The following is a 25,301-nucleotide window of genomic DNA, read 5'->3' as shown; positions in this document are numbered from 1 at the left end:
CCAGGGAGCAGACTCTGCCCCAGTATATCTTCCACAACAGCTGGCATGTTCTAATTAATCTAACTTTTATCTCCTTTATCATTTACTTCGCTATTTTTTTAAGCTGTAAATTTGTATTAGTGGAGATTTAATGATGCTGATTAAACAAGAGATTCTGCAAAGAATAGTGCACGAATACACTATTTGTCATCCCCAGCAAACCCTAGTGTATATTTATAAAACTGAAGATTGCATATGCAAGGATAAGATTCCAAAATTACTGTAAGTAACTGAAAACATTTACGTATGTGCCAATTTGGTGACATTTTGAAAGGGAAAGAAAAAAAGAAAAAAACAAAAGAAAGAGTACAAATGGTTCTAACCACCCACAGTTATGTTAAACATGCATAACATAAATGTTTATACAATTTAGGCTCCTTAGCAGTATAAGATTCAAAGAACGAGGCACAGGAAGGGGTATTTTTAGTTGCTAGGAATTTAGCAATGCTGCACATTCTGTACTGCAGTAAGGTACATGCTTTTTCTCTGATTTTTTTCAAAATCATTTTTTGAATGTTAATATTTACTTACAATACATTTTCCAGTACCATCATGGCACCTATTTGAATTTCCATTGCAGTTGCAGGGGACACAGCGTCCAGTAAATAATCCTTTATTCTCACGATAAAATCCAAGGCCACATTCCTAGACAGTCAGCAGAGAGAAAAACAAACAAACAAACAAAAAACAGTGACCATTTGTGGAAAGAAACTTTTACAGGTTATGAATGGGTATTTTGAAATTGCCGTTTCCAAGCAGGACTAGAGATGTATATTTCTTGACAAATTTTTCTGAGTCCATATTATTGCTTAAATAGTTTTTTAACTCAGCAAATAGCAATGAAGAACAGAGGTAATGAGGTTTCTGTGCCTTGTGCTCTACACTTTGTGGTAGCAGCAATTTAATTTTGACTCTGACCTCTGAGGAGAACACATTTCCTGTGGCTATGTACAAAGGTATAGAACATGACTTTTAAACCACAGAAAAAGAATTGAATATTGTTTCCTACCACAATGTTCTCAAAGATGAACACATGGAAGTCTCACACATTAGCCAGTGGTTATGTGAAATCTTGATGCTAATTTAACTGCTGTGTATTCCTTGGAAATACTTCCATGATATATCTTTTACATTAATTCATCATAACTTCCAAAATAAGCCCACCTGGAGTTAGACAAAGCCATGCTTAGACAAAGAGCTTGGTGATCTTACAAAACACACAGCGGTCTAATTTTTAAGTACAGGCTTGTCCCAGAGCCGCAGGAAGCATGAAAAGAATGTTCAGCTATTGAAAGCACATGAGCAGAAACATAGCACATCAGATCAAAGTTGGGTTTAAGCAGGGGGTAGAACTGAAGGAATGAACATTATGAATGAATCAAGAGACATTCAGTTTGCTAACTTGCATCAGGTAAGTATTAACTAGCATTTTAAAAAAACAGAGGCTTGCTTGGCATGGGTAGAAAAGTACAAGGGAAGGGCGGGCAAATAGAAGGAACTCTTCCTGGGCACAGACCATACACAGACCAATTCAAAAATTCATGCCCATATTCTCTGCTAAAATATCTTCCTAGCACACCCACAACACTGAAAATGACCTTTTATTTCCTAAATTTTTTCAGTAGTAACTAAGTTGGCACGGTACAAGGAAGGTGAAACATTGTCTGGAAGCAAGCAGAAAGCTGTGCTCCCCATGAAGAAAACACCTCCCAGATTCTTGCCGCAGGTGATGAAGTTCTGCACTGTACCTACGTTTCACCTGTAACTCCCAGAATAACATTCTGAAAACAAGTCACCATGAAACTCCAAAGCCATAAATCTTTTTTCATGCAGTTGTACCACCAAGACCGATGGGAATGATCTGAAGAGCAAAGAGTTTGAGGGACAGCACCTCAAATCACGTGCCACAGTTGGTTGAGAGAAAAGTATTCAAGCAGGGACAGAAATAACCAGAGAACTTATTAACCACGTAACTAGAGAGGAGAAAACAACAACAACAACAAATCACCTCTTCCAAAGCAGATCCCAAAAGGAATACTGAGTTATCACTGTTTAAACAACAGTTGCTAGTGGCATCTTTGCTTTCCTCACATATGGGATAAACGAGGAAAAAAATGTGTGCAGAATACTAACAATAACAACAGTTCTTTTTATATTGGCTTCAGTATGAGGAAGGACTTTATTTAGAATGAGCATCCCCACTTGGAATTTTTCAGATATATTTTTAAAGCAGGGAGTCAGTATACACAGCTTTGCAGAAACCAGGGGCTGAAAAACATTAAACAGCATGACTAAGTAAAATATAGGTTCTAATGCATATAGATTTTCCTTACTGAAAGTCTTATTGCAGAAAGCAAAATGAAACATTTGTTCTAGAAATGTATGAAAATGCATTTGGAAAAAAAACTACACAGCTGCTTTTTTTTTCTTTTTTTCTTTTTTTTTTTTTTCCTATTTACATTCTCTTTAAACTTTAAACCAACACATTTGGAGTGCGTGGGCAAGTTGTTTGAGAAGCAACATTCTTCATACTGAAAAATTTATTCCCCGTGAAGAGAAAACTCTAAGAACTTTCAAGTACATAGAAGTTCAGGCTGATCTTTTTCTAGTAAACAACAATTTAAAAGAAACTACATGCACATACTTTTGTTAGCAAAGTACTATGAGATGTAAGAAGATTTGCCTTATTACTTTTACCTGTCGTAAAAATGGATCATTTAAAAATCAGAAAGAATGAAGGAAGAAAGCAAGGAAGAAAAAAAATGAATAAATTACCTGTCTCAGGTAAAAATCCCTTTGAACTTGTTGCTGTTGACTTCTATCCTGAAGATGAGGAAACAATAACCTCTGCTGCATAGCTTGTGTTAAACAACATCCCATGGCTACTAAAGCAACAACATGCCAGCCTATGCTTTTCAGCCCCTCAGCTTGGGCCATCATTTTACTTCAGCTCAACTGTTAACATGCAGTATTCTTTCAGTATTCACACGTTCCCTTATACTCTCCCTTATTCTCCAGCTTCTGACTCAGATTAATGAGGCTATATGCTGAGATGGGCCCCACCTTTAAACTTTATACGTGAGTCAAGTTGTACGGCACACATTGCAGTTCCTGAAGTTAACAAGTAACTCCGCAGTTCCTGCAGCTCAATATATACCGAACTCAGGGTGTGGCAGGCATCACCTTCTCTCCACCTAACGCAGTCAGACAGAGCTAGATGATTAGCACAGTAAATCACTGCCTGAGTAACGCTGCATAAACATACAGTGCTTACGAATTACCCAGGTGAGTGTCTTGATCACTTCCTTTGGCTATGTATTTTCATCAGTACGTGTAAAAAAATATCCACCTCAGTTTAATGCAGGCAATATGTTGAAAGCAATGGGATAGCAGCAGGGACTTCAATCAATTCTCATTTTGCACATAGCAGAGAACACCAGATGTGTGAAAAATAAGTTTCTAGCAAAATTTGCAAAATGACATTTGACAGATGATGAATAGCTACCCTGAGCAGTGGATGCACATAGGAGACAAAAGCCAACTGTGAATGTTTTATTCAGCCCCTCTGCAGCTACTCTGGTGTAGCTATTATTCTTTCATTCTCATTTCAAAAATGTTTGTAAGGTTAGCACAGCAATTGTTGCTTTATGGCAACCATCAACCATTTTCTGAGAGAATAATTCCTCATATTGGTGCACTTTGTACACTGCTTATCTCTCCAGTACTTTATTCTGCTGTGAAGTGACAACCAAAACAATTACATCTACAGGAACAGCATCAGGAATGGAATACACAACTATGTATGGCTATGATTCCACCATTCTTCAGATAGCAGTATTATTTTGCACTGTTTACATCCTCTTTCAGAAAAATATCTCCAAACGGTTTAGCAAATATGTTAACTTCAACTTTCAAACATTTTCCAATAAAAATAGGAAAAGCATCAGTCATTATCAGAATAGGACAGTATCCAGGTTGTTTCCCTTAGACAACATTATAGTGCCTTACACACATAAAATGACATTTACAATTCCATAAAGGCGGTTAAGAGTTGAATAGCCTTACAGGTCTTTACTTAGACAGTGAAAGTATTTGAGCCATCAAAAGTGCACACACTTAAAAGAAGTATGTTTAAGTACTTTAATAACTAGCCTGTTCCTCTAACTGAACTAGTATGTATAGCTGTAGGCAAGACAGCAGGTAATGGTGTGGTATGAAGGCAAACATTTCCTACCTGACATGAGTCACCGGCGTACTCTGGAGGGCAGGAGCATGTTTCTACATTGTATGCAATGCTGCCACTTCCTGTGCTGGTCGTTTCCTCCAGCCCAACCTCACCAAGGGTTAACCGCTGAGTCTCAGTGAAGTAAAGGCCTCTGATGTGTAAGGCATCCAGTCTAGACAGGATTATCATCAGCTCTTCTCTGGATACAAGGTTATTGCTGCTGGCATGTCTGAAGTTTCCCTGCACATGAATGATACAACATGAGCACAGCCCTACAGCCCTTTAAAAAGAGAACCTGCAAAGAAGACAGGATTGTCAGGGGGGAAAAAAAAAAAAGGAGAAAAAAAAAGTGAACAAAGTTCTACAGTCCCAGTGGTGTGGGGGTAGCAAACATCAGTAAAATAAGAACATGAATGTAAACACAGGATAGGAAGAGAAAGGAATAATGAGTACAAAAAGAGATGTGCTTTGCAAGGTACATATGGCTTTGAGGTATCAAAAATGAAGCAGCATATAGGTTTTTCTTCAGTCATCCAAATTGATAGATGCATTATCTTTTCACCTATATGAGACAGAAATAACTCAGTTTGATTTTCTGTGCACAGATTTAAGGAAGGAATAATCCTTGCCAGCTTCACCTCCACAGACGTTGGAGGCCCAATCTAAACTAAGCACCTAGACTCCTCTGAGATTCATAGGAGGAAAAGGTAACAATTCATTCCATCAGTTTTAAACTAAAAGAGGGGAGATTTGGGCTAGAAGTTGGGGAAATCTTTCACTGAGAGAGTGCGGAGGTGCTGGAACAGGTTACCCAGAGATGCTGCAGATGCCTCATCCCAGAAGATGTTCAAGACCAGGCTGGATGAGGCCCTGAGCAGCCTGATCTAGTGTCTGATACAGTGGTTGGCAGTCCTACCCATGGCAGGGGGTTGGAAATAGATGATCTTTAATGTGTATTCCAAACCAAGCCACTCTCTGATTCTATGATCCCTGTTAAGTACACATCCGGGGCTGCACTGAGTCATCTTCCAATGGTGACTAATTCAGTATTACACCACTGGCTTTGGAGGGAGTGCTAAGGACTAAGCTGGACAAAATGCCTAACTCAGAAGTGCTAAAACTAGATAGCATGAAACAGAAGCTAGGTTCAATGTGGGAGTAAAGAGAGAAAAAAGTCTGTATTTATGACCTGCAGTACTGAAATTTATGTTAACATTACTAAGTATTTGGTATTTAATTATATATTACCTGTAAATTTTTATGTACCACAGGGAAGAAAATGGAAGGCCATTCCATTTCCATTTCTCACCTCAACTAACTGCACACGGCCATAATATTGACGGTCAGGCAGAGGGTTGCTAGGATCCACATAAACAATCTTCATTTGCTGGCCCTGCATGAGAGTAAGGATATAACATTGCCACAAAAAGCAGTAAAATAGCAAAGTGTTCACATGCAATACAATTTGATAAAGTGCATTATTCTTGTTATTTGGAGAATAAAAACTAACAGTAATTGTATATCATTCTGTAAGGAAAGCATAACAAGAAAAGTAATGATTACTGTATTTTATTGTCAGAAGTGCTTTCCCTGCTTTGACCCATTGACATTCTTGCCTTTAAATAAAACACAAGATAATTTGATTAATGCTTGCCGTTAGAAATTAGTTACCAGTTCCAAGTAAAAACTTTTTTTTTTTTTTTTTTTTTTTTTTTGCATTTTCATAGTCTCCTGTGTTAGAAAAATTTGGCATGCAGAAAGGAATACAAACATAGGACTGAGAAACACTTTGACTTTACATCCTGCTACCCAAATGACTGGGTACTGCATGAGGCATAGTAAGAATCCTAGAACACTGAATTAATATTTCTGATGGTCTCAAGAAACAAAAATATTGCCTTGGCAATTTAAAAAAACAATAATTCATCTGAATTTTTATTTGTTCTGAAGTTATTTATGCTTAATAATATGCTACCTTGGTATCAGAGAGAATCATGTTGATGGCTTTGAGCAAAATGCAATAAAATCACTTTTATAGCAAGTAGCAAGTTGCTATAAATAGTTAAGCGTAATATAGGAACAAAATTTGCCACAGCTGTCAAGTAAAAAAAAAATCATGGTATGAGTACTGCTTGCAAGACTAAGAACTGTTTCAAAACTTACTGTTAGTTTTATTTCAGGTCTCTTATCCAGAAGAACCATGCCTTCGCTAGGTAAGCCAAAAGATTTCACTTGGTAACTTAGGAAGCCACCATATGAAGAAAGCTGGAACAAAACATACATAATATGAAATACTCTACTATGCTATTGCTTGATATTAGTATAATTTGTATTCAAATTTACTGCACTTCAAGAATTGTAAACAATATATTATTTTTCTGTGCTTTAGGCCAAATGTGAAAATACATGTTGTTTGGATGAAAATATTATTTGTTTTGGTTACTTTGTGCATTTAATGTTACTTTGAGTAGTGTCTGACAGTGTTCTTTGGACTGTTACCAGTGCCATTTTATTTCTATATCTTGATTCATGCCATCTGTGTTGTGGAAAAAAAATACATAATCACATAAATGCTGCTCTTCCCCAGACTACAGAACAAAAGCTCATCCAAAGCAGATATCAGACTGATAATTAAATTGGTCGTTTATACCCAATGAACAGCCATGGATAAGGCAAACTAATCATGTCTGAATGTGAATTTCATTGGCTAACTCATTTTCCTAACTTCCTGATATGAATCCAAACAGGAAATCTTTGTTCCACTTTGAAGATGATACAATTTCTACTGGCATCAGCTCTATTGTAAGAAGATGATAACAGACCACTGTCGCAGGCTGAGCTGAAACCACCTTTTGGCTCAGTTATAGAAGACCTCAAAAGGCCTCAAACCAAACCAGATTAACATTCCATTGCATAAAACAAAGACTTAGGCAAGCATCTTTGAATCATCTGTCAAACAGCTTCTCTGGGTTGTAGAGAAATTCTGTTTAAAATATACTATATAGAGATAAAAAAAGACTCTAGACAGAGTCTGAACACTTCTTGTTCCAAGAAGAGCTTGCTATAAAGTTTTATGGGTGCTAACTGAAACACAAACCTTGGAGGAGCTAGTAGGTGCTTCTTATGTCTTGATCTCTCCAACACCCATGTAGGAGCCTTTGCAGTCTTTGTGATGGAGAACATTGCATTCAGAAATCTCCTGTTTCCATTACCAACATCTCCTTTTCATGCAGCAATTGCTAACACTTTAAATTTTCCTTTCTCCCTCATGATTATGGGAAAAGATTACATCATCAAATCCACTACATAAATACGAGAGAATTTTATGCCTAAAGTATATACAGGAAATTTACAAACTTCCCTTTGGAAGTGTGCTCTCCATACAGAACTAAGGATAAAGATTTTCCAGCCACTGTGAAAGGGAATGATCAGAATCAGAAGCAGCACTTACCAGAATTGGAAATACTTTGTTAACTCTTGTTTTTGGCTAATAAACTCTACATCATAAGCTATAAGTGAAATATGTGAAATTTGACTCTCAGTTCTAGAGAAGTAAGAAATTCATTTTTGAAGAAAAAATGAAAAGATACATGCCACAGATACAGTACTTTGTTTTCAACCCTTTCCTGCTTGCTTTTATAACTTGTGTGTTTGGACAAGTGAAAAATTGCTTTGTCAGGTTATAGAGTTCTGCAGGTAGACATCAGCATTTACTCTGCTTGTTTCAATATATATTGATGAATTACAGACAAAACAGACATGGCATGCCTGGTTTGATACTGTGACACAGAATACAAAAATCATAGCACTGTTCTTTGTAGCTGTGTTTAAAAGCAATAATAGATCAATTTACATCTTGTAATGGGAAAAAGAAGCTTGTTTGGATTAGCATCATAGTAAATGAAGTATGCTTTTTCATGAAATTACTTCAGAAAATTGTTTTTGGACATTGCAGCAAGAAGCCTTATAATGTGAACAGAAAGTTTACATGTGTTGTTCAACTCAAAGGTATTTATACCTAAGCTCAGGAGAACAGGATGAAAAACACTGGTCTACTCCTTAAAATGGAGACTATAGAGGAATTTGAAAAATTGTTTCCTATTTAATACTACCATGCCTTTCTCATTGTTTTCTCATATGTGATATCAGAACTGCATCTGAAAAATCTGTATGTCCTACAACTGGTTAGCAACTGTAGACTTTCAGTTGCACACTGTTGCACAAAGAAGGAAGCTAGGACTGGCTGGTGTAATGCAACAACCAAGTAATACAACTTTCAGCCTTTCAATCCTTTTCAACAGCCTTTCCACCAACATACTAAAAGAGAAGGGTTTTTCTCCTTTTTTCTTCTTTTTTTTTCTTTCTTTTTTTTTTTTTTTTTTTTTTTTTTTTTTTTTTTTCCTTATTGGTTGCTGAGTATTTTATTCTTTGCTGAACTTTTATTCTTTTGGAAGTCTGCTCAGGAGGGAATCACTCTAGGGCATGGGTGTCCAGCATTCTGACTTGCCTAGGCTGCATTGAGTGAAGAGGAATTGTCTTGAGCCACGTACAAAATATAATATAGTTAACATACATAAGTAACAAATCTTTTTTTAATTATTATTTTTATTAAAATATATATAAAAAAAGAGGGCAGCAAAACCATAAAATTAGTGGGTTGGATATGTACACTCTAGAGAATCTAAAGTATACTGTGGCACACTGGCAAGCTCTGTGTGTTCTGAGTGTCAGGGAAGTACCTTAAGGTACCAGCTCTCTAAACCATAGTTCCTTATCATGCTTTTCACAACCTTCTATTCAGAAGTCACATGTTATGATTCCTGGCATTTCAGGAAAGGCAGATAAGAATCTAGTGAGGGAAGAGAGAAAAGAGTATCCAAGGAATACAAAGAGACTCTTTATCAACAATGCTGACACACACATACACAAAAAGTCGTGTGTCATTTACCTTCTCTCCCAGGTAAGATGGTGGTGCTTTCCAGTACAAACTATGCACTGAAGCAGGCAATTCTTGAACATCAGCCACCACACTATTACTGACTGGATTGAAAGTGACAGGAATGTCAATATTTTCATCCATTGCCTCCAAGCGCCAGTTTCTCATGTCCACAAACTGAAAACATATAAAAGGAAATAAAAGTTTGTTTCATCTTCTATTAAGCTTAACTAACACTATAACATGGGGAGGAAATTGTTTAGACTTTGGCTCTTGTTTCATTAAGGACTATACAACCTGCTATTTATTATTATACTGGAGAAAAGAAGGTATGATGCCTATCTACCAGAACATCTCAGAGTAGTAAGATGAACAGATAGATAGGTTTTCAAAACAGTCTTAGGTAACCATTAGACGAACTCTCCTGAACATCAATTCAAGTTTGCTACAAAAAAGGGAAAAGGGCCATTTCAACTAAAAGGCACATTCAGTCTATACCTAAGATTTAATCATGCTGCACCAAATCTGCACCATTGCTTACAGAACATTTCTCATCCTTCACAACTAATAAAAAATATTTGCAATTTCAGAAGAAATCTGGCATTTCCATAATGGAATAAATGTAGGTTCATGACAGCAAAGAAAAAAAATATCAAATACACCTTGGTTCGACGATGATTTGTGCTGCGACAGCTGCTTGTTACCCCAAAACAAAAACAAGTGGTGCATCCCCTGGGATTAGAAGGGTCCAGATAAAATGATCCGGGTCGGCAAATATCACATTCTGCACCTTCAACATTCTCCTGTTAAGGCATGGTTGAAAGAATTCTCAGAGTTTTCCTTTTGATTTTGGCCCCCAAAATCTCCTGCACATAAAACAAATCTGAAAGTATATTTATTTAAGTGCATGGAAACATGAATGAAATGTGATTGTCTGCACATACCATATCCCAAATACAAATAGAACCAACTTATTTGAGACTATCTTAGTTATGAGCTGTCTTTACAGTCCATAAAGTTAACCACTGAATAATACCTATTAGTCAGAGACAGCTGGTAACTTCCCTGCCAAAACCCTCCTGCTGGCTTTTTGAAACCTACAATATAAAAGGTCACTTGTGAAAGTTCACATTTATCATATCTAATTATGCAAATCAGAACAAAAGAAGATTTCCTGGATACAATGCTGTGGTGAAATGTCAACTGACATAATATAACTAAAAAAAGCCTGGGACCTGGTTAACGTCCAAAAGCTGAGATGCAGATACATAGAGCAGATCTGTGCAGGGTACAGATTGCTTCAGTAAATCAATGAATGTCTTTGTTATGTTGCTGTAACATCCTGTAAAAACTAAGATGAACTGTAAAACCGACAGATACTGAACTCATTTAAATAAATGCAGATAATCTGCGCATACAAGGTGCGCTTTTCTACAGCTGATTTTAATTCTTAATGATCAGCACACACTATTCCACCATTAAATCTGAAATAACCACTAATGTGCAAACAATGCCTATGAATGCAGAAATAATTTGATTTATCTGACCTTGCAGAGACAAATTCCTGTTTGAGGATCACAAACATCTGGTTCCGTTCCATCTCTGTTACAATTACACGGTATGCAGTTTGGGAAACCATAAGTACCTGGAGCACACTGATCACACTGCCGTCCTCTTATTCCTGGTTTGCATCTTTATCAAACAAAGAAACACACAGGAGGGAATCAACAAGAGAGGCAGGAACAGCGAGTGGGAGGATGGTGGCTTTTTGTGGCAATCGCATGGCTATGAAAAACTTTTAAGTTTCATGAAGAAACAGCAGCAGATTAGTACTGCTCCCAGTCGAATGGTGAGAAGAACTGCAACATTTTATAGTGGTCATGGAAATTATGAAGGGATTCAATTTTGAAAGATATAAAAGCTCACAATGGAATTAGAATTCTGCAGCAAATCAGTGCTTGCATCACTGAACTACTCTATACAGCAAAGAGTGAAACATGAATATTGTATACAGATAAGAGCACCTGGGAGATTTATATCTAGAGGATGTGACTGGGCATTTCCAAGGCACTCACCTGCTAACAAAAATGTGGAGAATTCCAGTCTTATGAATAATTATGGAGACATCAACTTGACACAAGTCTTGTGTTAGTTTGCAACTGTTCACAAGGGATACAGTGATGGCTGAATCTCTTGGATTTCACAGAATCATAGAATAGCGTAAGTTGGAAGGGACTTCAAAGATCATCTAATTTCCACCCCATTGCCATAGGCAGGGTTGCCAACCAATAGGATCAAACTGCCCAGGAACTCATCAAGCCTTGCCTGGAATGCCTCCAGGGATGGGGCATCTACAACTTCCTTGGGCAACTTGTTCCAGTGCCTTGCTATTCTCTGAGCAAAAAATTTCTTTCTAAGATCTAATCTGATCCACTCCCCCTTGTCCTATTACTATCTATGTGCAAAAAAACCTCAGTTTCCTTCCTGCTTGTAAGCGTCTTTCAAGTATTGGATGACTGCAATGAGGTCCCTCCAGAGCCCTCACTTCTCCAAACTAAACAATCCCAACTCACTCAACCTTTCATCATAGGAGAGGTGCTCCAGCCCTCTGACCATCTTCATGGCACTCCTCTGGACCTGCCCCAACAGCTCTGCATGCTGCTTCTACTGGGAGCCCCAGGCTGGGACACAGTGCTCCAGATGGGGCCTTACAAGGGCCAAGTAGAGGGGGACAATCATCTCTCTCTCGGCTGTCCACCCTTCTTTTGATGCAGCCCCAGATACTGTTGACCTTCCAGGCTGCAAGAGCACACTGCTGGCTTATGTCCAGCTTTTCCTCCACTAGCACCCCCAAGTCCTTATCCATAGGGTTGCTTTTAAGGAGAGTTCATCTCCTAGTCTGTACTTGTACCTAGGATTCTTGTACCTGACCTAAGTTCAACACTTTGCACTTGGCCTTAGTGAACCTCATTATGTTTTTGTGGGCCTGCTTTTCAAGGATTTACTTGAGTGAAGTACAGGTGATTCAAAAGACGCCAAACTACGAAAACAAGGCTTGAGACAACCTAAAATATCTTTCTGTGGCAGCCTTCCTCCTGTCTTTGGGACAAACTTTTACAGACTGATAAGACTGATGAAATTGTAGGTCTGATGATCTTTCTTCCTTCTGTTTATACTAACTTGCTTATTCCTGTAATCTGCCTTTAATAGCCTAAAGATTTCAAGATAGTAAATTCCCACTTATAAAGAATGTCTTCCATCACCACCTTTATGTTTTGGTTGTGACAACATCATTCTTATAACAATCAGAGATTTGATGGAGTTTCCTTAGGTTCTCAGCACCAAATTTATACATGCACTACACTACAAACATATGGAAACAAACAGATAAGTGTGTGGACAAGGCAGACTGCACTTCACGTAAAATACAAAAACAATTACTCAGTTCACCAAACAATGGGTGAGGTTTCTCAGAGTCTCTCTGAATGCATTCCCCCTACACATAAATAACTGGAGTTAGATGGGGACTATGAACTTCATGTAATCCATAGAAGGAAAAGTATTGATCAGAATGCAGTAGCTGGCTTTATACTTCCAAATCAGTCCAAAAATATTTGGCAAATGTGAGATTTTGCTTCAGAATACATATATTTTTTTAACCGGTAAGCTGTCATCTCATTTATGTCACAGGCTGCATGTTAGAGATATCACCATTACAATCAGGCAATACAGCTTTTCACTGAGACAGAAAATCTATTTCTGCAGAAATTATCCTCAGCTTTACTCAAGCAGAAACGTGCTAAGCCCTATCTTTAAAGTATTAGATTTTATTTGACCGAATTATTTGATCTATTTTTGTACAGCTTTGTTGCCCATGTAAGAATAAGTTATGGGGAGAAATGAAAGCAGAGTCCCATCAGATTAAATTGTATCAGTGCAGAATATAAAAGAATAAAGGTTGGAAAAGGCCTCTAAGATCATGTAGTCCAACTGTCCATTTACCACCAATATTGCCCCCTAATCATGTCCCTAAGTACTACACCTACTCTATCCATAAACACCTCCAGGGACAGTGACTCCACCACCTCCCAGGGAACCTGTTCCATATATGCTACGCTTCAATCCTGAATCTTGATTTCTATCTATGAAAACAGTTTCCTGTTTCATCATTGGGATAAAACAATTATTCAGTTCATGCAAAAGCAACAGACATGAAAAAACAGTTCAATTTCAGGAAATAATATAGAACTCCAATATGAACTCTGAAAGTGAGTATTCTCTGTCATATACATGGGACTAACGGCAGAGTAGGAAAGACTATATTTCTTCAGTAGGACTCTGCAAAAGCATATACAATCCAATTAAACTGTATCAAATTCAGCCTTATGCAACCTATGGGCTCTCACATATGCATACTTGCTGTTTATCTCCCCAAGGAAATAAACAGAAATTAGTTCTTAAAACTTCACTGCAAAAACTTAAGTTTTATAGTCCTTAAAAACATTACAGGATTTAAACACACGCTTTAGATTATGGAATGTCAGATGCAAAGCTTTTAAGAATTTGGGAGATGACATAACCACGATGAATATGTCAGAGTTCCAGTCTGTAGTGAACTGCTATCCGGGCATTGAAAAAGCTTACATGACACATCCCCAGCAAACAAAATGCGTGCCTGGGTATCTCAAATGCCACCATTAGTTACTCACACAAACCAGATTTCCACAAAGCAATGCATGTATTCCTGTAACAGCTGACTTCTACCTACTGTCAAAAATCAGTTATATTTCTGCTTATCATTGTAAAAGTTCCCTTTATCCTCCCATGTTTTCCAAATACCCAAAAAGAAGAGCGAAGCAAACTACTCATACAGCATGTATAATGCACATAATCCAAACTTACTTGCATTGCCCCTTGTTTTTTTCACATTCTGGTCTTGCTGCATTAACAACTCCTCTTTCTGAACAATTGCAGCTCTCACAGCCAGCAAGAGGGTGATAGCCAAAGTAATGTTTCTCGCACACTTCACATTTTGGTTTCACAGTTCGAGGAGGGCAAATGCATTTGCCAGTTACGTCATCACAAAGACGCTGCCCACAGTTGCATACTATGTCAAAGAAAACATTCTACAAATCAATCACATCTCAATTTACAATGATCAATTCTTATAAAATCTTAATACAAAACAAACACACACTACATTTTTTCTTTTCTTTCCTTCACAATTTTCAACCTTTAGGTGGCTTGTTTAACTCTAGCTATCATGATGATATGAGAGTGAGATCAGTCAAGGCCATGGAACATGATTATGTGATATAACTGTAGCTCCAAAGAGTAGCTTGAGACTCTGGCTCTTTTCCATGGATTGGTCACTTGAATTCAGACTTTCCCAAACTGTCAAGTATTAAACAATTAATAGTTTTGGTTTCAAGATGATCACTTCTACAAAGCAACATTAACAAACAGAATAATATATGGAAGGCAGATGAGGACTAGTGGCGTGATCTACAGATCTGTTGATGCTATTGAGAACAATATCACAATGAGATGAATTAAGAATACTATGTGTCCTTGATTATCAACAGAAAATCTTGAAGGTGTAAATTGAGATAAAGTAGTGTTAATAGTAGTGTTAACACAGCAACTACTAAGCAGTCAGTGCAGAAAAATCCATTTAACTGAGTAGCAATATGGATTTTAACCAGCAAAACTGTAAGTCCTAATCAGATAATTCACATGAAGACACATTTCATTTGAACTAGGTGTACTTAAAGGGAATGAGTTTAACCCTGCATTAAACTGAAAGCTATGCTAAGATGGCTCAACCAACCCGCCATAGGATCAAGCCCTGTAAAAAAGAGTGAAGCTGTGGTGCCTATGCAATGAAATGAGAGAATTAAATAACTAAGGTCTTCTCAAGTACTGAATAAGCCAGAGCATGTACTTACACTTGCAGAATGGAAATCCATAGTAGCCAGTCTGGCATCTGCTGCACTGACGCCCAATGACGTTAGGTCTGCAAATACACTGTCCTCCCAGAGGGCTGCAGGTGGAGCTCATGGAACCTTCGCTGTGGCAATTACATGGCACTGCTCCATTGTTGTAGAAAGCCACAAGTGATCTTGCAGAATCCTTACAAAAGGCTGATGATCTTTCTAGGCTGTTTAAGTTGAAATACAAATTTCGTCAGTACTGCAACTTGGAAATTGCTATCAGAATACTTTGAAGTGGTTCTCTAAATTATAGTCCTATCTTTCAAACAATTCTTTGAAACAAGGATGGCATGCAAGGACATACTTACATTAATTATATTAGTAGTAAATGATTTTGATCGTTAGGTAGACAAGTAAGTAAGAGTAGGTAAGAGATTTTTTCAAAGAAAGTAGGTATATGAGTCATATTAGTTCAGCAGGCCAAGCAAAATACCAAAGATGGAAATACCAAAGACAGAAAGATGACATAGATTTTCCTCTTCCATCCTGTGAGCAATAAAGCTACCTTTACATTTCATTTACAATAGAAAGTTATGGAAAAATGACTCATGCAATATTAATGGGCCAGCATAAGCCATTTAAAGCATTTTAACATAGCAAAGGGATGAAGCTTTTATTCATCTTTTTTTAATAAGAAGTGAAAATAATATTAAATACCAGCTTGCTTTCAAATGCCCAGTTTTTTAGGAAGTGATGCTTACTCAATGTGAAAACTGTTTCCTCCACACTGGGTGATAAAATCAAATGACTTGTCCATCGTCTTTTTGTCAAGAATTTTGTAACTGTAGTTGTCTGCTGGAACAACTAAGACACTTTTCTTAAAACAGAAAAAGCTAAATTGTACATTTCAGGAAAAAAAAAAAAACCAAAAAACAAACAAGCTGAGGCATTTATATCTTTTAATGTTATTTCTTTATGAGTACTGGATTTTCCTCCAAAAATATAGCATTTTAACAAAAAGGTAGGAAAACATACTAGGAAGCTATATCCCCTCCCTCCTCCTCAAATTTACTTTAAAAGCAGCATACAATAAAAACAGTGCATAATATCTTAAAAACTTAAAAACAAAAGCAGTGTACAAGATCCTAACAATTTGAAATACTACATAAAAAATCAAATTCTTTCTTCTTAGCTTTCATCCTTGTACCTATCTCTAAAAGGCTAGTGAAGTTGCAAGAGTATTTTCAAGTACACTTACATAGTAAACTCACCAAAACCAGCATTCTTCTGTCAGGTATCATTACTGTAACAGAGACTTCAGGTTCAGAAATGTCAAGCTCAATTTGGTTTCCTGCAATCACCTGATCCCGACAGCCAGAAGAATGAGGACAGAATGAAGCATTAAAGGAACCTAGAAGTGTAATGCCAAACAATGACCAGTGTGTCAAAATGCTGAGAAGAGAAAGGAGTTAGATTAAATTTGGATTCCTACCTGACCACACGTGTCCTGCGTTCACATGCACATGCACAGGGAACGTTGGATGTGCTGGCTGATAAAAATGTACCACAAATACATATTTGCCCAAGCGGGGCACTCTGCCAGCCATGGTTACCTGGTTCTGCAGAAGCAAGAACAGCTTTAGTAGTACATTTCTTTTGTGAAATATTCTTGTTTTTATCAACTTTGCTATATATCTCCTAGCTGCAACAGTAGAGAAAGGACTTGGCATATCTCAGGAAGTTAACAATAACTTTAAAGGCTGCAGCATTACATTCACACGCTCCTTCTTGTTAACATGTCAAACACATATAATGCACTTCTGTAGTCTCCAAGACTGATATAAGTTTAGAAAGAAACCGGGACATTGTTTCTCTTTTGGTATATTATCTTCGTGGCTTACTCAGTCTGCAGTGTTATTTTGATCACTTCATTTAGTTTTTATTTTATTAGAATGCTTCATCTAAAGAAATTTTCTAAGAACATCATTTGTGACTTCAGAAATAGTAGTTTCAAAATATGAGCTACCTGTAATGATGTCAAGGTGACTCCATCAACTGACTCAGAAGATAAAGGAGCACTCAGTGGACTATGAAGTATATTTCTTTGTACTTCAGAGATTTTCCCATCCCTGAATGCATCCAAAATCAAAGTTGCTGGTGGAGTTTCATACACTGAGGGAATGCATGTTACACTAAAAACAGAATAATATTAATTACTCTTGGGGTTGGGAACATTCCTTAAGCACCATGAAAGAAATTGCATTCAAATCCCAGAAGTTAACATGGTAGAATGTAATACAGTTAACAGTACAATAGTAACCATTATTACTCTTTGGAATTCTATGGACATGGTCAGAAAGTAAATGAAAGCAATGGGTACAGAGTTAATTTAAGGGGAAAATGTATGTGGACTGATTTTATTCACTATTCACTAAATAGTTATCAATAAAAGAGTTTTCTAAGGAAACCAAGAGTTTTAAAAATACAATTTAAAAAAATGTTATATGATGCTGTTAGTTGTCTTCAGCAGTCTGTGCTAACACCGAGTTCTCAGTTCTACAAATATTTATGTAGTATAACCTTTAAAAATGTAAGTTTTCCCACCAAAGCCAGTAGGATTACTTATGTACTTAAACGTTAAGTATGTACTCAAAATATTCGTAGAACCGAAGCCAAAATAGTGCTCCTTGAAAGCATCCCAATTCTTCCACTGCTGTGTTTAACCAATTTTTACTTGGCATATTTAATTCTTAAGAGTTTGATTGAGATAAATGTTTTACAAGACTTCAGGAGAAGATGTTATTTGAGGGTTTCATGCTGATGTTTGTTCACTTCTTGTAGGTACGCAGAAGACAATGATAACTCTGTTCAGGACAAGCGAGGAACTGGAATAGCAATTGTGTTCCGGGACCAAGATTGAGATCTATTTGCCAGGCTTGTGCAGGAAACCACATGTAACATCTGCTTCTAATACTGTTAAACTGAGCCAAGATTCTGAATCTTTCAACTTGGTGAATACTAAATACTTTGAGGAAAGCAAAAATTATGCCAGGTATTGGTCTTAAAAATGGAACAGAAACATATAGCAAAATATACAAATATAGAAAGAGACCAAAAAACAAGCAAGTAACAGTTATATATATCTACATTAGCTTTACTGTAAATCATGTTTTGCATCCAGCTTTTTTACCCCATTTTACTTGGAGTATATATGCCTACGAATGCAAAATTCCTATCATGCAAGGACAAGTACCTTCCATATTAGAAAGCTACTCTCATTTGAAAGATTGAACAGAAGCATTAAAGCTGAAATTCAAAACTATGCAGGCTGGCAAGCCAAGTACAGTTGCATACTTGTATCCAATTTGCTATCTGGGTTTTTCTGTTTTCTATTTTAATTCAGCCATTATATTAAGAGCTACCATCTGGAAAACTAGCACCTAGCCACCTAATCACTTTCTGCCTCTGAAGTCTTGCAAATAACATTCACTTTTACTTTGAGGCTCTCCCCATTGTCAGATCAATCAGAAAAAAAGTCTTAAGACTAAAATCACTAGGGAAATCCAGGCAAGACTAACAGGAGCTGAAATGTAGGACTTCCTAATTCAGAAAACGCAATGCTAATTCCTCTCTGGCACAAAGAACAAAACAGGAAGGGGAAGACCTTCAACAGGACAGAGCAAGTGCTTTGCAAAACCTGAAACTAACTACTTGGGAAGTGAAAATTATTTTCAGTAACAAGGGGTAATCAGCCTGAGTCAATCCAAATGTGTGAGTGTGCTCTAACTGCTGATCCTACACAAATATGGAGCAGAAGGATCACCTAGTGCCGTTGTGCCTGATGAGTGCTGAGGGCACACTTGTCCTACAGGATCAGAGTTAGGTAGAGAAGGGAATGGATTGTTTGTGAAGTGGAGGTCTATCTGTTCAACATTTTGGGAATGCCAAGTTTTGCTGGTGTATCTGTGAATTTGGGGTGCTTGGAAGGGCAGTTGTATCCTCAACCAACTAGAAATTAAAGCCATTTTGAAACAAAATGAAACTCCAGAAAGAACAGTCAATATTTCAGGCCTGATAATTCAAGACGTGCTGCAAAAAGAGCAGTGTTCTTTGAACTTGGACACTTACCACATTTGACAGCAAATGAAATACTTTTGTTTTCTAGTGTATTAGCACTCAGTAGTTCAGATAGGCAAGGAAAAGGCCAGAATTAACAACATTTCAACTTTTTTACTAATTCTACCTTGTAAAAGTAGCTTACGAGCCATCTTTCAGTCACTGAGCAAAGGTTCATTAAAAAGCATTAAATTCCATCTGGTCTCCCTTTCAGAATATCTTTCAGAAAGCAGAAAGGATTAAAAAAAACCCATGTTACCTTCTGTCATGAGTGCTCCTATAAACAGCTATGCAGTGCACTTTAGGATTCACATATTCTAACGAAAATTCTTCAGCTGATATAATACAAACCTTGTGCTGAAAAATAAGCACAATTAGTATTGTAAATAACAGGTATTTCCTATATATCAGGAAAATATTCAAACCAATCTCGAAGTAAGTTATTCGGAAAAATACTGCTGCATTTTAGAAATAAAAATAAAGATATTCTTAGTATAAAACCTCCATATTTAGATATATAGCCTGATAGTATCAGCAGCTTCTGGATATGGATCACATTAGCACAGCAATTGCTGCAGGGAGTTAGCATACAGTTCAAATGGTATTTGTTCACACTGAACACTGCCTCCAGAAAGGATTAATAACTAATCTATAACTAATAACTGCTTTCTCTATAACATTTCTATGAAACTACTTGTGTGTTTATAATTTAATCCTAATTCTGGACTTCAACCAACTGTCTTCATGTTTCTGAAACAGTGAACACAGAAACAATTTAGAAAAAAATCAGTGTCCAGAAAAATGTATTACTGGTGTGGACCAAAAGATGGCAGTGAAGGCTTTTTATTCAAAGCATTTCAAAGTTCTGTCATTTCTAAAATGAATTTGTTTATTATCTGAAACTAAGAGACTCGGGAAACACTCAGATAGGTTTTGAGGATTAGAAAAAGAAAACAAGAAGAAAAAACTACCAGAAGTTTTTAATTTAAACTTTACATATAGAAAACAGAAAGGTACTGAAATAAAGCCGCTCTGAAATAAGAGAGGGGGGAATACTCTTGGTGATACTGAAGATAAACAGGAATTTGCCTTTCCTGCCTGACTTGGTATTCTCTGTGTATATATAAATTAACATCTTCAAGCATCTAAATTACATGCTTTACAGAACACATGAACATAAGAAGAATCATAGAATCATATGCATATCTGCTTGGGGAATAAGGATTACAAAAGGGAAAAGTAAATGAAAACTTACCAGAAGAAAATTAATTGATGATGCCTTAAGATGTATCTTTGTATCTGCTAGAAGGTCATAAGCTGCAATGCGATTCCTATCATCAACAACAACACTACGACAAAGGAAACTGAGACAGAAAGCAGGATTAAAAATGAGCCTCTTGGCAAGGCTATGCTGTTTATTCTATTGCCTAGCTCAGCTGCCTAGTTAGTCTCACTACTGGTGCCCAGTCATTCTGCTGGATTGTAACAACTATGCCTGGCCACTGGTAAACATGCAGCATCCTCACTGGTGAGACAAAGGAAGCACCACCTACAAAATGATGCTTGCCCTTTTTAGGTTGATCTACACAGAGTTCAAACCTCCACACCTCAGCTCTGATGCTGAAACATACATACATGCCATCTGCAGATGTTCTCCAAGCTGTGTTACGTGGCATGTAATTAACATCCAGTACCTGGTCTGTGCTCCTTGAGGTGCCAGAATGTACCAGCTGCTGCTTTCATATCACTACACATTGTTGATGGCATGGATCAGCAGCTATGATCCACTCAATGGCACCTGCACGATTCTTGATTTTAGGAAACTAATTGTCCACTGAGATACTCATCAATGCAAGTGAAAAATTTCTAGTCTGTGTCTCTTTTGACTACTTTCTAGATCTTCAGTAAAGACAGACAGACACTAAGAAGAAGAGTCTTGCTAAAGGTTTGGAACCCTGCCTCGTTGGGGGAGCACGACTCCTACAGCCTTACAGAAGTAGAAACAGTTCCCTTTGAGCAAGAGCTGACGCACTTTACTCATGATTTTTCAAGTTTCTCTGATGGGCATGTACTTCATTATGGTTCAATTGTTCCATTTTTTAACAGAAGGGACACGCATCTTTCTGCTCAGAAAAGATGACACAGCAATTTACTTGCAATGTGACTATTAGCTTAATGTAGAATGGCAGCAGAAGGGATTTACTGCACTGCTAAATTTAAGTAGCAAAGGCTTTCTTTGTCGTTTTTTTTTTTTTCCATGACTAATCTCTTAGTGTATCAGATAAACTAATGAGTAAAATCAAAATAAACCCATAAGAGGTGTTTGATATAAAAGCAATAAAATTGAAGCTTTATAAAAAGTGTTTTGGGGCTCAAAGTATTACATAACAGGCTAAAATAAGAACTTCGCCTAGCAATAATCTTGCAAGGTCACTGCTTCACATAGCTCTGCTCTGTATCACAAATATGCTGATGAAAACAATTTTTTTCTACTGGGCAGTTTCATCCTAAACAGCCTCAAGCCTTCAACCTGTCCAACATTTGGCTCACAAGAAAAATTGATGCGTGGCAGCAGTCTCCTCACGCTCCCAGGGGCACAAACACCTGCAGGATCACATTTGAATCATATTCTGAATTGCTCAAGTGTTAAAGACAATCTCATCCAGAACAGGCAAAATCTCTGAAACATCTCCAGTAGTCTCAGCAGTCAACGAGGATAAATCAGCATATGGCTTACAACCTTGCCTACAACCCAAGAGCCAAAGGATGGCTACGCTCAGAAACTCAGAGAAACGTTTATACATCTGCTTCAAAAAATCTTGTTACAACAGTGGGAACACCCTTGTAAAACTGGCTGCTACTTTTTCTTGTAGCCCAAACCCTCAGACTGCTTTTAACTAAACAAGTATAAATACTGCAGACATCTGTTGCCAACAGAGCTGCTGGATGCTCTGCTACTGGACTCCAAGATTCATAATTTATAAAGATTTAAGTGTACATAAAAAATCCCTTTGTATAGAAAAAGTTCACTAAAGCAGCAGCAATATTTAATGTGCTGACTGCACAGACTTAAAAATGTATACAATACCCAGACAATCATGTATTTGCTTTTTAGTCAATCTGATATTTGAACAACATATATAGCACAATGGATTATTCCAAAATACAAAAGCTATAGTATAATTATATACTGAACGGTTGCTTAACCATTTAGTATTTACCTTGGAAGTTCTCACCTGTATTTGCAACTGTATATTCTCACTCTGCCTTCTGTGATAGGTCCAGGACTATTTACTGCTACCTCAGCAGTGTATAACTGATCATCTTCATTGGTGTATTCAAAAACAAGAACATAGCGACCAACTTGAGGAACATTTATGGTGATCTGTAAATTGACCTAGGTCAAGCAATATTGGAAAAAAAGTCTTTAGATTTTTCATTCTTTTTCTTGCAGGAAGCTCCCTTTTCCTGTCCTCCAAGCTAACCAGTCAGCATTAGTCTAGAGCCAACCTTGTACTGTCACAGCAAAGGACAATTCAACAGAACAGAAGTAATGCTTATATCATTTTGTCTACTAATAAGTGTCAACCAAATTCAGGAAACAGCTGCCATTCAACAGTTCTGGGAAGATAACAGCAGATCTGCAAGATAAGCTGAGGCTTATTCTTTCTGTTATCAACAGTAGAATTGACCAGTGAGGAAACTCTAATGATGCTAATAAATTGCCATCCTCATCTCTAGCCTATCTTTAAAAACAAATAAAAATGGACTCTAATTCTCTGCTAAATAAACATTTCCATGAACATAATTCCCTACGTACTGATTCCCTATGAAGACTGAAAGCATCTTCTTCACTTAGCCATTGCCACTTTCTGAAAAAACTATTTTTTCTTTTAGTTCACCTCTGCAAGTTGCAAAGTACTGTGGTTACAGTTTTTTGTTGCGCTGGGCCAGACAATTCAAATTTAAGATGTTTTTCTCAACGTCCTGAGGCTATGAGCACTTAAGCAAGCAAATAATTCTGTCAGCAGCCATCCTGACTTCACTGAAATTACCAGTAGTTGCACACATGCATCAGCAACGAAGCACCAAGGCCTGTGGCATGTAAGTATCCTTGTTGTACCTGGTATTTTTAAAAGCTAATGCCACAGTAATAGAGGACATCATCATCACTCTACGTGTAATTATCACACAATAGAATATTTTCTTCTTTTTTCTTTTTCAAACCAAACATGTTTCTAGTATAATTTTCAATTTCATAAAGCATGTTTCTCTTTCAATGGACCTACAGCAGTGGCATACTTTCTTCTGCTAGCTTTTTAAATGAAGTAAAAATTTTCCATAAGTATAGCTATTTAAGGGGAAAAAAAAAAAAAAAAGATTAAGAGTCACTGCTGACAAATCCTTTTGCAATTGCTATAATTAAGCAGTATGCTGAACAACACAGTATGCCTGAAACACAGAGATTTTTATTTAATAAGACAGTTTTGTCAGAGTGAACCTGGAGTCAGATCCACTCTGGTGACAGTTATATATGTGCCTATATTAACCTTTTAAAATCTATAAAAATTTTAGAACTTAGCACAGAGTCTGCTTTAGGGATGAGTTAAAGATCTGCAAATTCTAGGCCATGAATCTGCAACTGTTTTAGCCCAGTAGGTTTATAGTTAATAGTGCAGATGGAACTGCAATTAGCATGCAGGAATCTAACCTCTCTTCCACTGATATATGACATCACTGGTTGATCAGGAGTTGGCTGTCGGACAGGTATTCCATGTTTTCCACCGTGCCTGAAATATACTGCCTCTGAAGCAAGGACACAGGAAAATTTGTCCAGTGGCAAATGCTGATAGAGTAAGCAGCTTACACAAAACAAAAAACAAAACACATTATTATTATCGTTTTCAGTTGCAGTGGGATAATAACAATATGATTGGTTTATTTTCCAGCATATATACTGACTTCTCTGTTGAAACATGTGCCAAATAGGTGCAAGGCTCTGTAACTTGGATCTGCAGGATGGATGCTTCATAATAATCTCTAGGTAACAGCACCATGTAATCCTAAAAACAAAGAATACAACAAATGCAAGACCATGCAGAAAAACACAGAAGGAACATCTCCAGACTTTCACAATGGAGCAAGGCACAAAACCAACTACACAAATTTTATGGAGAATATCTATTTGCAAGACACATGCTTTTATTGTTACTTATCTATTGTTAACTCTATTTGTATCTTCACAGAGATGGGAGAAAGGCACTGCTCTGTGAGCAAGGAAACTCTGCAGCCACTATTTCATCACATATTGTACAGGATGGTGTTCATAAAAGAGCTTCCCCACCATATCCCCATCACCTTACAGGACAAATCAAGCCCAGAGCCTCGGAATCTAAAAGCCCCTCTTACTTAAGAGCAGGCTCTGAAACACTTATCTTCTAACTCAAGACTGATCTTGGTTTATAAGCCCAATGATCCAGTTGCTAGAGTGGAAAACTAGTTTGACTGTGTTCCACCAGCACTGCTTGGTAACACACAGCTGGCTCTGCAAAGTTTTCACCCATGTATGCAATTCATATGCATAAAGGTCAATTGTGTTTGAGTCTGCAAGTGAGATTCACGTATCCCAGACAACTTTATAAAATATTGCACTTAATCTATTAAGATGTGCTTTGTGTGTTGGTAAGACCTGCTGGCACGTTTTTGCTCTGCCTTTCCAATAAAAACATATTTTAGCTAATTTATAAAAACTTGTGTGTGTGTGTGAAAGCATACTGGGCTAAGATCATTAACAAATTCCTTTTCAAAGGTATTATTAAAAAACAAAAGGCACAACAGTACTGTCACTTTCAGTAAGAAACATGCATGCAAGCTCTTTAGTAACATTTTACACTAATTTACTGCATAAATTTAAGAGAGCCTCGGGGTTGATGACTAAAGATAGTGGGTACTTGTTAACTCTATAAAATATGCATATGAATTTCAGTGTGGTATCTTTACGAAAAACCTTAGATGTGGGATCACAAACAATCACCTCAATTATTCATTTAAT

General features: G+C 37.1%; 1 protein-coding gene and 2 long non-coding RNA genes across 5 annotated transcripts in view; 2 read left to right on the top strand and 1 right to left on the bottom strand.

Moving 5' to 3' along the window:
• LAMA3 (laminin subunit alpha 3) overlaps window positions 1–25,301 on the bottom strand; it is a 115,517-nt gene that overhangs the window by 36,201 nt on the left and 54,015 nt on the right. For both annotated transcript variants that reach the window (XM_090137471.1, XM_090137472.1), the window contains exons 25-42: window positions 24,212–24,312; window positions 23,961–24,111; window positions 22,486–22,646; window positions 20,505–20,613; window positions 19,509–19,606; window positions 17,160–17,325; window positions 16,626–16,752; window positions 16,405–16,544; window positions 15,895–16,010; window positions 15,149–15,360; window positions 14,103–14,307; window positions 10,748–10,892; window positions 9,863–10,003; window positions 9,213–9,377; window positions 6,428–6,529; window positions 5,574–5,657; window positions 4,274–4,504; window positions 571–684 (exon numbers count right to left, since the gene is read on the bottom strand). In XM_090137471.1, coding sequence (XP_089993597.1) covers window positions 571–684; window positions 4,274–4,504; window positions 5,574–5,657; window positions 6,428–6,529; window positions 9,213–9,377; window positions 9,863–10,003; window positions 10,748–10,892; window positions 14,103–14,307; window positions 15,149–15,360; window positions 15,895–16,010; window positions 16,405–16,544; window positions 16,626–16,752; window positions 17,160–17,325; window positions 19,509–19,606; window positions 20,505–20,613; window positions 22,486–22,646; window positions 23,961–24,111; window positions 24,212–24,312 — 2,568 coding nt within the window. The remainder of the gene's footprint in view (window positions 1–570; window positions 685–4,273; window positions 4,505–5,573; window positions 5,658–6,427; window positions 6,530–9,212; window positions 9,378–9,862; window positions 10,004–10,747; window positions 10,893–14,102; window positions 14,308–15,148; window positions 15,361–15,894; window positions 16,011–16,404; window positions 16,545–16,625; window positions 16,753–17,159; window positions 17,326–19,508; window positions 19,607–20,504; window positions 20,614–22,485; window positions 22,647–23,960; window positions 24,112–24,211; window positions 24,313–25,301) is intronic.
• On the top strand, window positions 3,242–5,600 carry LOC149918566 (uncharacterized). The gene is made up of 3 exons (XR_016465135.1): window positions 3,242–3,324; window positions 4,870–4,971; window positions 5,536–5,600. It is a non-coding gene; the product is annotated as an uncharacterized LOC149918566 (long non-coding RNA).
• Window positions 5,624–25,051, top strand: LOC149918565 (uncharacterized). Of its 2 annotated transcripts, XR_016465134.1 has the most exons (5): window positions 5,624–5,667; window positions 6,445–6,477; window positions 17,975–18,185; window positions 22,704–23,353; window positions 24,496–25,051. It is a non-coding gene; the product is annotated as an uncharacterized LOC149918565 (long non-coding RNA). The 2 variants fall into 2 exon arrangements; XR_016465133.1 differs by lacking the exon at window positions 24,496–25,051 and having other exon boundaries at window positions 22,704–23,953.

Source organism: Phasianus colchicus, chromosome 3, assembly GCF_987193195.1.
Source record: "Phasianus colchicus chromosome 3, bPhaCol1.hap1.1, whole genome shotgun sequence".
Taxonomy (NCBI): Eukaryota; Metazoa; Chordata; class Aves; order Galliformes; family Phasianidae; genus Phasianus; species Phasianus colchicus.
Note: the sequence above shows the minus strand (reverse complement) of the source record. Positions and strands in the feature narration are given on the sequence as shown.